The 13,186-nt window shown below is 49.2% G+C and overlaps 1 protein-coding gene across 1 annotated transcript in view; it reads left to right on the forward strand.

Annotated features, from left to right (window-relative positions):
* The first annotated feature begins 4,054 nt into the window (after positions 1-4,054).
* Sall4 (spalt like transcription factor 4) overlaps positions 4,055-13,186 on the forward strand; it is a 16,666-nt gene continuing 7,534 nt past the window's right edge. Inside the window, exon 1 of the mRNA XM_004636030.1 lies at positions 4,055-4,163. Within this exon, the coding sequence (XP_004636087.1) occupies positions 4,055-4,163 (109 nt within the window). The remainder of the gene's footprint in view (positions 4,164-13,186) is intronic.

A 13,186-nucleotide genomic window follows, 5' to 3' on the forward strand; every position in this document is an offset into this window, starting at 1 on the left:
GCCAGGTGCCAACGGGAGCTGTGGCTATACCTTCTGCACCCAAGGAACAGGAAGAAAGTGAACTCCGACGAGGATCCACAGTGTCCCGCATCCTCAGGCTTTTCAAGAACAGTAAAGCTTCTGGGTTTACAGATTGCTGAAAAGAACAGCAACAAGCACATTTCCCCAAAATGCTTCTCTATGAAAATAATTAATAAAAACAAATAAGCCAGGCATAGTGGTGGATGCCAGTAATCCCAGCACTTGGGAGGCTGAGGCAGAAGGATCACCATGAGTTTGAGTCCATCCTGGGCTACATAACGGGACCCTGTCTCAAAACAAATCAAAATAGAGCCTGCAGATAGCTCAGCAGCATAAGCACCTGCCTGGTAAGCGCAAGGTCTTGAGTTTGATCCCGGAGACCGCAAGAAAGAAAACACCCCCCCCCAAATAAAAACCAAACGAACAAAAGTTTAATCATCTTTTATTCTGATTTTTTATCTTTTCTAAAGCTGGCCCCACCCAGGTAAACAGTAACTAGAGAGGAAGGACAGTCCTCCGTGCGGTGCCTTCCCTGCCTGCTTTGCTTGTGGCTGCCCAAGCCACGCCCTTCCCACCTGCTCTAGGCCACAGCAGCTTCTGCGTTGGAGGTGGCTGCACACCGTGCACAGTGTCCTTGTCCTGCTCAGACCGTCTCAGAGCGTCCCACCCGAGGGGAGCGTCTCAGCATTGGCCGGCATGACGTTCCCAGAGCCTGGATTCTTCCGGGGCCACGTTAACGCAGCGCATGTGCGCCACGTGATACTTTCTGTTGCTGTTCAGACATCTTGTCCACAGTTACAGGCATGAACCACAGCTATCGAAATGAGATAGAAAAAGATGTTGGAGTCTGGCTTGGCAGCTGACCACTAGCTCAGCCGCTTCCTAATTAAGTCATTCACGGCGTCAAGCCTCAGTTTCCCCTTTTTCTTTTCTTTTTAAAAAGTTTTAGCCATTTATTTTTTATATTAATTTTATTGAGCAAGAAGTAGCAATGAGACCGTTTCAAAACAGGTTAGTAGGACAGTTACAATAATTAATACATTGTGTATTGTTGTCTTCATAGAGGTTATTCATAGTACAAGATGCAGAGATGATATCTTCTCTAAACACTATTAGTATTTGTTTATTTATTTGAGACTGGGTGTGGTGGTGTGCACCTGTAATCCCAGCTCCTGGGAGGCTGTATAAAGGCAGATCACTATGCATCTGATTTAGTAGTGAGACCCTGAACACCCTGTAGACCCTTACCTAAAATACAAAAAATGTATGTATATTTATCTATTTACTTTTTTTTTTTTTTTTTGGCAGAACCGGGGATTGAACTCAGGGCCAATGCGCTTGCCAGGGAAGCACTTATTCCACTGAGCCATCTCCCCAGCCCCTTCTTTACTTATTTTGATACAGGGTCTCACTCTGCAGCTCAGACTTACAGTAATCCTCCTGTTTTAGCCTCCCCAGTGCTGGGATTGGTGCATGCCTGGTCTCAGTGTCCAGCAGGGTGCACCTGGGGTTCCGGGGCCAGCAAGGCACAATGTGGTGCCAGGGACTGAACCCCAGTCCTTGCACTGCTGTTGGACCACCAAGCTATCTCCCCAGCCTCTTTTATTTCTTTTTTTTTCTTTCTTCTTTTGAGACAAGGTCTCACTCCATAACCCAGGCTGGCCTTTAACTCCCCGCAGTTCTCCTGCCTCAGTCACTGGAATGCCAGGATTAGAGGAGTAAGCCACCACACCCAACAAGTTTCCTCATTTTCAAAATAGATAAAAACAAAATAGATAAAAACAGCCAAGCTGACCTTATGAAGATAAAAAAAAGAAGCCACGTGCTTTGCATGTAGCCTGTGGCACCTTCCCAGAGCGCAATCAGTTGTTATCATTTTCATTTGGAAACTCCAGTGCCACAATTTGACCACTCCGTTCTATGCAGAAATGGCCAATATTGTTTTAAACTGTCACCTATCAAACTAAATCCATACCAACAACTGTACTTTAAGTGAAGTTTTCCTTCAACCATGAAGTGTTTTTGGCTAGCTCAGGCTGCCTTATGGGCTAGTCTGGTAGGGCTTGTGGTACTAGGGATGGAACCACGGTCCTCTGTACCTGACTGAGTTTGCCCAAGGAGGCGCTTTAAACAACCCACCCACCGCAGCCACGAATATTTTTACCGACATTCAATCGGATGGTAAATTACATCTCCCATCTTGCTACCCTTCACAGAAAAGGTGTTGGGAATGTCAGTAAATTAGTAAGGCAAGTGTTAATCGGCCATCTTACTTGGTATCAGAATTCTAAACCCCTTCTGTGTTTTGTTAATACAAATTCTTACCTGTAGAATTCTGCTGTGGCCTCCTGCAGCTCTTACTCCTTTTAGAGAAGGACATAAAGCTATGTAAAACTTTTCTAGCAGTGGCTCAGAAATTGAAACAGCCGTTTTAAAAATAAGTTCACCTTGATAGCCTCCAATATCAAAAACAGGGTTGAGCTCATTTATTTCCCTTTTCGGGGTTGTCCAAACACCCAGGTGAACACATTTATGGGTCAAGCAGTCTACACTGCTTGCATTCCTGATGAGATTACAAGCAACTCCTACAAGCCAGGATCTTGGCAAATAACTAATCAAGAAAATGCGATGCACATTGACGTGGAGGAAGGCATTATATTTGCACAGCCTCTTACAATGAGGTAAATGTCAAATAAAGAGCTCCTCCAGGGGCATCGCGGAAGAAGGTTGAAGACTTCATCATTCATTTAACATTTATGGCACATTCCACGGTGTAAGGTAGTTAGTCAGATTGATTTACATAGATTTATGGTATGTATATATATATATATATACATATATATATTTTATTTATTTATTTAGGCGGAACCAGGGATTGAACTCAGGCCCTTGCGCTTATTCCACTGGGCTATCTCCCCGTCCCTATGGTGTAAATGTGATACACCCTTTTGGGAAATTCAAGGCATCCCTACGCCAGGATACACTCTGAACTATATATATATCCTATCTGCAATAAAGTCTGCGCTGCAGAAAATCCCAATGATAATTAGTATCACTCAGCTACGCGGACAGTCCTCATTGCTATTCCAAGGGAGACGTAAAAAGCCTTGTTTCAGTAATAAAATATGATGTTATCAGACCTTCGCGGCTCAGGAGGAAAAAATTCAATCGCGGTTCTGATCCTATCTTTGACTATGCTTGCTTTTAATCTGCCTTTTTAATGTTCAGCAGCCAGACATTTTTAAGTTTCACCCAGAAAAGTACACATTGAACAACAAGCTGGTCCTTGTGAATCAGGACCTGGGAACCATCGCCACCCAGTTAGACGTGGTTAATCATGGTGAAGCCCAACGTGAAATTTGGAAAAGTCAAGGGCCACTTTAAGGGACTCAGGGTGGAAGGTTGAATCAACCCCGGTCACCATTCTTCACTGGTCTCAGACCCAGTTTAAGCTTTTCCATCCGAAGGAAGATGGAAGGCGACACAGGTCCCACATCAGGGTTTTTGTTTTTGTAAAGTTGCACCAAGGCATTCTGCTGTGAAAAGACCTCCCGCCTCAGCTGGCGGATATCAACCTCACAAAAGTAATTTTGGGGGCACAGTACTTCCAGGCGCGCCCACCGTTTTCAGCAAGTGCTCATTCCCCCGTTTTCTTTTCTCCCCTAGGACTCGAGGGCTGGAGCGAGGATGGGTCCCCTCTCAGGCCGTCCGCGCCCCAGCCAATCTGAGCCGGGATGCTAATTAGCTGCGCTCCCCTGATGAACACGCCTTTGTCACATGTAGGGCCGGACTACAAAGCCCAGAATGCCTCGCCCCTCCCTGATCAATGAGGGCTTATTTAAATGATCTCTGAGGTCTTGGACCCAGGCCAATCAGCTGTCAGGGCTCATGATAAATCGCAATGCATTATTGATAATAATAATTACTGGGACATGCGCGTTCCGGCCGAAGGGGGGTAAATTTCCCAACTCCAGGAATTTGTGGTGGAGAGGGCAAATAACCGCGGCTCTCCCGGCGCCCCGATGCTGGCACCATGTCGAGGCGCAAGCAGGCGAAACCCCAGCACATCAACTCCGAGGAGGACCAGGGCGAGCAGCCGACCCCAGAGCTCGCAGACGCGGCTCCAGCGGCGGGGGAGCCGGGTGAGTGGGGCCGCGGCGCCCGCCCGGGAAGGGCGCTTCCCGGACCCCGGGACCCTCGAGGGCGCGGGCGGATCTGAGGCCGCGCTCTGTGGACTCCGCTCCAGGGGAAAGGGGCAGCCTCCGTCCTTGCAGATTTTACACTTTTCCCTCTCGCCTCTCGCTGTAAAGTTGACCCTACTCTCCTCCGTCCCTCTCACTCCCGAAAGCTTCCCCGCGCCGGGTCCTCGGCCCCTTTCTTAATTGGTTCCACTCCCCTCCCTCCCTCCCTGGCGCCGCTTTTAAAAGAAAAGAGACCCCAGGGCTCCCCACCCTCTGCGCCGCCCGTGGGGGGCTCTCGGGACGGGAGGAGGGCGCACCCGGGAGGACCCCGGAGGGGGCGATCTGTTGCGCGCGCCCCTCCCAGGCCGAGTGGGGGAGGGGCGCGACCTCTCCCCACCCCCGGGGTCCCGGCCACCCGCGCGCTGCGGGGCGACGAGCTCGTGGGGAAGGGCGCCTTGTCTTTTTTTTTTTTTTTAATTTCTTCCTTTTTCGGGTTTCGCCTTTTTCCCCCGGGCTACGCCGCCCGCCGATCTTCGCCCTAACCTTTCGGGGCCTGACCTCAGCCATCTTTGATTTCCGACTTGCTAAAAATAACCGCGGGCGTCCGAGGGGTGCTGCCTGCGGGGTCCCGCGCCCCACGACCCCGCCGGAGTGCGCCCGCCTCGCCCGCGCGTGCTGCTCTCGGGGAGCCCTGCTCTCCAACTCGCGCCCGCGAGGTGAAAAGGGGAGAGGTCGGGCCGGGGCCAGCGGTCGTGGCCTGGGCGAGCTCCGCGGAGGACCGAGCCCACGCTTCCGCGCCGGCGCCTCCCGGGGCGAGAGGAGTTCGGGACCCCGAGCGCCCGCGGTCGGGCGCGTGTCCCTTCCGGCCCTTAGGGTCACTCCGCCGAGGAGCTTTGGGGAGCAGTCGCCTTCCCACTCTCTACCCTCCGTCCCGGCCCGCCAAATTGTCGCCTGGTAAATTTTGCGCCTACGCGCTGGGGGAGGGGCGCAGCGACCTCCGGCCCCGTCCGTGTCCCCCGCGGTCCGCGCGCTCGGTGGCTGCGCGGCCGCTCGGTCCCCGCGCGCAGGGCAACGCTGACTTTCGCGAGCGCACTCTTGCTGCTGTTTAGTGCCTCTGCCTCCCCGTTTTTGCCAGGGAGGGCATGTAGTTACCCAAGTTTATAATAGCTGAGTGGAGCCCACTGCCCGCCATACGCTTTTTAACAGGGAAAACGAGAAACACTTCATTTAGCCACAGGGACAGTGGCGCGTGCGCTCGGGTCCGACGGGCAGGGCTGCGCACCCCGCAAGTCTCAGCGGCCGAGGGCCACTCTTTGTGCCTTGCTGGGAGGTGGGGGGGATCGGGGAGCGGCTGCGTGGCCTGGCCCACCTGGAACAAAAGGGTTAAAACCCTCGGCCCGCCCGCTTCCTCCGGAGAGGAGGGGCGAGCCCCGGGCCCTGACCCCTCCCCTGGTGCCGCTCTGACCTCCCCTTCCCCCTCATTTTGGGTGGGTGCGCACAAGTAGGGCTTGGGGTGTTATTGGCACCTTTATGGAGCGCTTGTTACGCGAGAGACGCCGAGATTGACGCGGGCACGAGTCGGCGTTCATCGAAAGCCGTGCGGCAGGCTCTCCATTTCGGCTGTGCGCTCCCGCTGCAGTTTGGGGAAAGGGGTGCGCTATTGATTACCCGGGTCGGTGCGGGCCTGCTAGCCGGCTGCACACGGGCGCCCCCTGGAGGCCCCGCTGGAACCGAGCCGGCGGCCGGGAGGCGGGTCCGGGCGCTGGCTCTCACCTGGTGAGTGGGGAGGGCTGGGCTGGGCTGGGCTGGGCTGGGCTGGGGGCACGATGGGAGGGCCTGCCTGGCCGGGATGCGCGCCCCGGAACTTCGGCCACGTACCTGCCCGGCGGTCTACCTCCGCTCTTCCCAAGTGTTTGGAATTCTGAACAAGAATTCCTGGATCCTAGCTAGAGCATTTGCGGAGGGCTGCATATTGGATTTTTGCATTTGATCGAGCCTAGTGTTGATCCTAAGCATCATTTTTAAAATTAAGACCGGACCCGTCTTATTTTACCACGCCATTTGAGAATGTGATTTTTGGGAGAAGAAAATGAAGTCCAGGCAACAATTAGCAGATCAAAAAATCCGCAGGTGGTCAGGGAGGGGCCAACACTACTTAAAAGAAAATTAGCATTTTCTCAAAAGGGTTTCAAATACCCTTTGTGCTAAACTAGATTACAACCATCAACGATTAAAATTCCCAAGTTTCAAATAACTTGCTAGCCCCAGTTTCTTGCCTACAATGACCTACAACGGCCTTCGGTAACGCTCGGGGTCATCTCTTGAGTTCCCGAAAAGGAAGATTGGCTGCCGGACTGCCCGAAGCCACGTTTTCATTCATTAAAGATAAATTGCATTGCAAAATACATTCCTTGCCCCAAAGAACTGTAGCCACCCTCCCAATTCAGAAGTGAATGGTATTTTGTCTTTCCTAGGCGGACTGCGAGCTTCCTCTTAGGTAGGAGGCTGGGGAACCATTTTGGGCGGCTGGACGCGGTGAGCATTGTCCCGGTTTAAATGCGAGGTGCCGGGTGGGTTTTGGGGGACGTGAGAGAGAGAAAGAGACTTTAGAACGGGCTCTGCTTTCTGCTCTGGATTCATAGGAGTTTTAACATTTGGGGCTGCTTGGTTTTCCGAGCTTTTGGGTTCCTTCTAGAGTAGCTAAACACAGTGGCTGATTTCAAATGTAGAAGGCCTATTCCTTGTTGGCAATGGGATGAGTAGTTTTGTTCATTTACCAGCGCTTCTTGGGCTTTGCTGTTGCCTCGGAGATGGTGTTGAGCTGCTCATTGCAATAGTTCTATAGAAACGATGGCCTACTGTGTGCTAGACTCCCCCCTCCCCAGGCTGGAGGTCTCAGATGCTTGTCTGTGATTCTCATCCTGTAACTTCCCATTCTTGCTCCTCTGAGAGCGAGCTGCAGCCTCTGGTACCCCCTTTGCCCCTGGTGCTCTGGGTCCTGTCCGACATCAGCCTTGCCCTGAATTCAAGGGGCTCTGTTACCACTGGTGATCAAAGAGAGTTTTCTTGTTTTCAAGATGCGGAAGCCACCACGTTGAGGAAACTGGTTGAGTTTGATGACCTCTCTCTATCTTACCTTTTAATTTTTCCGATGAGCCTTTGGCAAGCTTTAGATGAAGAGGACCTTGGGAAGTGAGTTGGAAATGAAACAGTATTTGCATTTGGGTGGTTTCTCTGGGCTGTGCTGTCCTGCAAAAAAAGATGGAGAAAGGAATTTAAGTTTCCTTTTTAATCCCTTTTAACCTGTTGTGCTTTTGAGCACTTCTCAAAATTTGTTTAAAAGGCTCTAAATCCAAACAAACAAGAACCGCATCCCCAGCCCCTGCCACCCCCACCCCCACTATGGATCCGGCTTTGTTCTCCCAGCTCTGCCAGAGGAGAAACAAAACCCCCTGCCCTCATGGGGTTTGCAGCACACATCTGCATCTTGATAAAAGAGACCACGCACCTCAGCCGGCTCTGAGTAGTTTCTTGAGCCTCTCCTTTTCTCTCTGTACAGAGACCCTGAACTTTGATCCAAGACTGAAACTTTTTGCTTTTAGGTCTTCATGAAGTAGAAATTGAAATTCAGGTCTGATTTGCCATCTGCAAAGTTGAGCTGAATGACCCATCAACATTAACGTCGCAAAAGGACACTTTCAACTCGTTCAATACAGTACTTTGGGGACTTTTTTCTTTTTTTTTTGTAAGCATTTATCCTGGGTGTGGGGGGAGGGTGGAAGATATTGTGTACTTAGATAATCTGCTCATTGTCCTTTTAATATAGGAATGAGAAAGAAGATAAGCTTGACTCATAATGCTTTTATCAAGATATACAGGGTTTTATTTTTTTAAGCGTTTTAGTGCTTCCAGAATTTGATTGGCCTCCGGTAGATTAACTTTCTTCGTACAATAGTAAGAGTATTTCTATCCATTTGGCAGTGACTGAATCTAAGACCCCTGCTGGGTTCACTGCATTCTTCCAACTTATTGGATAACTAGATGCTGAGAGATAACATTCCTAAAATTCGGGGTGGGGGTGGGGTGGAAGGCGAGAAGTACCAGTTGCTGTGTAATCCCTCTGAACTTTGCTTTCTACCTTTGGGTTGATTTACATATACCCAGCAATTGTTCCTAACGAAGTCTTCTTGCTCCCTGACAAATACCAAGTTTCAGTATTTGCCATTGGTGGTGTGGATGTAGAAGCCTTTTACCGCATAAGCAAACAGCTGCCTGGGTTTTAAGACTGCAGCGGGCTGTTTTCTGGTGTGGGTCGGAGGCTGCAGCCCAGGCGAGCTTGTGTATACAGCGCAGGCAGCTGGTTTGCAGGCTGTAAATCACTCTGGGGACTGGGGGGTCCTTGTAGGGCCAGGAGCTTAACCTTTTTTGTGCCGTAGAGCCCTTCTCAACAGAAATGTTGAAAGTCCATGGAAAGCCAAAGAGACGGACGACACTGTGATTCTCCAAAATGAAGAGGTCTGTCATGCATAGGCGGCCCTGTACAAACGGAGGTTCCAATCTGGGTTGAACCAACCATGGAACGGAAATGCTCAGGAAAATAGCGCATGCGTACTCAGCTTTGGTCTCTAGCCTTTGCTTCTTGCTTACTTCCTATACAGTATGCTACTGTAAAGTCGCATTTACATTGTATTAGATATTACACATCTGGGATGATTTAAAGTATATAGAACGTGCACGTTGGATTTATTGAGAATAAGGTCTAGCCCAGTTTGGCCTCAGACTCCTCAACCCCTGCCTTAACCTCCTGAGTAAATTCGTGCCACTTTATATAAATAAAGGATTTGATCACCCTCAGATGTGCATAATGAATCACAGGGGTTCTGGAAATGATTTGTTCACAGGTTGTAATACATGTGCTATTTTATTAATAAAAATTAAGCATGGTGTCGCACACCTGTCATCCCAGCACTAGGAAGGCTGAGGCAGGAGGGATCCCTGTTAGTTTGAGACTAGCTTGGGCTACAAGTGAGCTCAAGGCCCACCTGAACTGCATAGCAAAACCCTGACTAAAAAAAAAAAAATCAAGAGCTAGTATCCTGTCAAGTAGTCATCAGGATTTTAAAGTCAATGTGATATGAAGAGAGATGTAACCTGTTCACCAACAACAACCAAGTCACACGCTCTGCTCATGTCACTTTAGTGTGTTCCTTAAGGTGTTTCCTTTGTTTTTTGAGATAGGGTCTTTATAAGCAGTTCAGTCCAGCTTCCTGCCTCAGCCTCCTACATGCTGGGGTTACAGCAGGCCTGGGTAAAAAAAAAAAAAAAATTATTTTAATAGTAGCACGAATACCTGGGATGGTGGCTGAGCTAAAAGGATCACTGGGTGTTCAGGACCAGCCCGCGCTACACAGGGGAGACCCTGTCTCAAACAAACAAAAGGTGGCAAGGACCTTTCCTGGCCTGCATTTGTGCATTTCATACATGGGTTTCATTTAGACAGTTACATTTCTCACACTGTCCTCTAACCTATCTCTAAACTTAACTTCCAGGGTGCAGATGACTTCATTCTTTTTTTACTAAGGGCAGCCAAAATGTACCCTTTTATCTGTTGTAAACATTTATGGGAACTTCCTTGATAGATGGTTGGTTTGTGGGGTTTTTTTTGTGTGTTTGTTTTGTTTTCTGTTTTTTTGTTTGTTTGTTTTGTTTTTGTTTTTTTTTTTTTTTTTTGGTCTTTTTGAACTAGGGTCTCTCCCTATGCAGCGCAGGCTGGCCTTCAGCTCACTTTGTAGCCCAGTCTGGTCTCCAACTTGAAATAATCCCCCTGCCTCAGCCTCCCCCAAGTGCTGAGATTACAGGCGGGTGCTGCCACACCCAGTTAGTTGATAGATGGATTTTTGTGTATTTGTGCCAATGTATGGTTTAGATTCACAGGTCCAGGGTGGCTGGGTCTAAGCGTGCCTAGATCTTTTATCAGGGATGGGTCTGTTTGACAACAGCCAGGAGATGAAGAGAAACCACACTGGCTCCTTTCTGACTGTTGTGCAGTTCTCGGATGAGTGTTCCGTGTCACTGAAGAAATGGGCTGATCTTTATTGTTTTTCAGGACATAGAGGCTTAAACCTAGGGGCACTCTGACAGTGGGTGCCACATCCCCACCACCCCCTATCCCCTTTAAGAATATAACTTCGCTCAAAAAAAGAGAGCTTGGCTGGCTACGGTGGTGCACACCTGTAATCCCAGCATCCTGGAGACTGAGGCGGGAGGATCACTGTGAGTTTAAGGCCAGCCAGGGCTACCAAATGGTAGTGTTCAAGACCAGCCTCCACTACATAGCGAGACTCTTAGCTCAAGAATAAACAAACCCAAAACTCAGAATTCCAAATACTTTCCTAAAAGGTGTGTTTCTTTCTCAGCAACCATCATAAAGAAAAAAAAAATCAAATAATCCTAGATTAAAGGTCATCTGTTTTGTTTCAGAAGACTAGAGTATAAACAAGGGATGTTAGTCTAGTAATCCTTTTTAATATACAAATATTAAGATGATCACTCATTCTGTTATCCTCCAAATGATAAAATTCAAAGGCTGAGTAATATTCCATAATAAAGTGCCACAATTTCTTCATCTGTGATGGACACCTGGCTCGTTCTACTTTGGGGCAATTGTTCAGGGTGCCATAGCAAACATAGAAACTCAGTTATCCCTGCAATATGCTGACCCTTCCTTCAAGGAAGGGGTGGTGCAGTTGGATCAAACAGTGTCTCTATTTTTAGTTTTAACTATTTGTCCTTTTTTAAAAAATTGGTACCTGAGGGTCCAGGGAGATGGCTTAGTAGAGTAAGTGCTTCCCTGGCAAGTGCAAGGGTCTGAGTTCAATCCCCGGTTCCACCAAAAAAAAAAAAAAAAAAAATTGGTACCTGAGATTGAGCTCAAGTACCAGACAGGCGCTGTGCCGCTGAGCTGCATCCCTGGCCCCTATGGCTCTTATTGTTTGTTTAGGGGAATTGAGCCAGGGTCTCATCACACTTCGAAGTGTCTGACTGGTCTTGTACTCACTGTGTAGCCCAGTTTGGCCCTGAAGTTGGCAGCAATCCTTCTGCCTCAGCCTCCTGAGGGCTGGGATGACACATACCCCACGCCTGGCCTCTTGTTAGGGTTTTGAGGAATGGTCCTCTACTGTCTTTTTCTGCAAACTTTTGCCAGCACTTTTTGTTGAGAAAGCTGCCTTTTCCAATGTTTTGGTGCCTTTGTCAGGAATCCAATTGCTGTCATTGTGTTTCTGTGACAGGGCGATGGCTGTGTCCACAACCAGAGCTTTGTCGTGAGTGCTTTGCCTTTGGGGATTCTGAAGCCACTAGCCTTCTTTTTGGTCAGGATTATTGCGTCAACTATTTTGTGGTTGGTTTGTTTTGCAGTACCGGGGACTGAACTCAGGACCCTGTGCTTGCCAGGCAAGTGCTTATTCTACTGAGCTATCTCCCGGCCCTGCATCAACTTTTTTTGGATATATTATGTGTTTTTATCATAAAATCTGTTGCTCAGATTAACAAATATACAAGATTGGGCATATGATTGAATTGCATCAACTATTTTGGATCTCCTTGTTTTTGTGTAACTTTCATTGTTTCTTTTAGTTGCATGAAAAAAATGTCTGTGGAATTTTAATGGGGATAGCACTGAAGATAGCTTCTCGTACGTAACATGGAAGAGTCGTCCAAGTTGTCGTCTCTAGTTTCTTCAGCATTCTGGGATTTATTTCCATTGTGAAGATTTTGTTTTCCTGATTCAGGCTGCTTTAAGAATGGGTCTGGTAGGGTAGGCATGGGGAGCTGGGGATCAGACTGCACGCCCCTGCGCTGGACTGGGCTTGCCCCAGCAAACACTTAAACAACTGAGCTAACCCACAAACCCGCTTTGAATTTCCATTGTGAGGGTCTTTTGCATCATGCATTAGATTGATGTCTAGGTTTGGGGTTTGACTTTATTTTGAGACGGGGTTCCACTATGTGTCTCAGGTTGGCCTTGCGCTGGCAGTGCTAGTGCTGGGATTGTAGGCGTGTGCTACCATGCCCGGCCCCTGTTTTTTCTCTTTTTGTCTCTTTTGGGTGGGGGGGTCTGACTACGCAGTTCAGGCTGGCCTTGAGCTCACTTCGTAGCCCTGGCCAGTCTCAACCTCACAACTGTCCTCCTGCCTCAGCCTCCCAAGTTTGTATTTTAAGTGAGCTTAGTGTCACCATAATGGTTGGTGCCTTTAAATGTTATCCTCCTCCCTGCTAGTGGATTCTCACTAAACTAAGTAATTTCCTGTGGCTTTGCTTTGCAGCAGCCGTGATCAAAGCAAGATCCGATGTCCTCAGTGCTTCGGGTCTGTGTGTCTCTGCAAGCCAGTCCAGAGGTACAGAGGCCAGGACAGGGTTTGAAATTCCATGCGTTTCCTAGGGTTGCCTTTCCTGGATGACTCGGAAGTCTTTCTGTCCATTGTATGGGTTTAGGCGACTGCCAGACTAGTTCTTTGTACAGGCGCAGAGGGACCTGTTGCCCTCCATACACAGGCTTCTTTTCCCTTTCCTGCCCCAGTATTCCCGGTCTCTTGTGATGATGCCACGTTTAGGACTTGAACCAGGCGTATTTGCGGGTGCCCTACCCAGATAAAGTCACTGGCTTGGGTGGGGACTTGGTGCTGTTTAGGAGACACACGTCCACCTACAACATAAGTCGTCGTTTGCTCATTCAGAATCTCGGTGGCTTTTTTCCCCTTACATGCTCTGCTGCTACAGGGACAGTGACAGGCAGCTGGGTCCCTGACCCGTGCTCCATCCACCCTCTCAGGCCAGCACTCTCAGCCCTTTCTGTCCTTTCGCAGGTGTCCCAGTGAACCATCCCATGGACGGTGATGAAGTGAGTGGAGCCGGAAGCACAGGGAAGCGGCCTCGTCGGGAGGAGACCCACGTGTGTGACAAGTGCTGTGCTGAGTTCTTCGTTC

This window comes from Octodon degus, unplaced genomic scaffold (genome assembly GCF_000260255.1).
Source record: "Octodon degus isolate 3935 unplaced genomic scaffold, OctDeg1.0 scaffold00077, whole genome shotgun sequence".
In the NCBI taxonomy this organism is placed as follows: Eukaryota; Metazoa; Chordata; class Mammalia; order Rodentia; family Octodontidae; genus Octodon; species Octodon degus.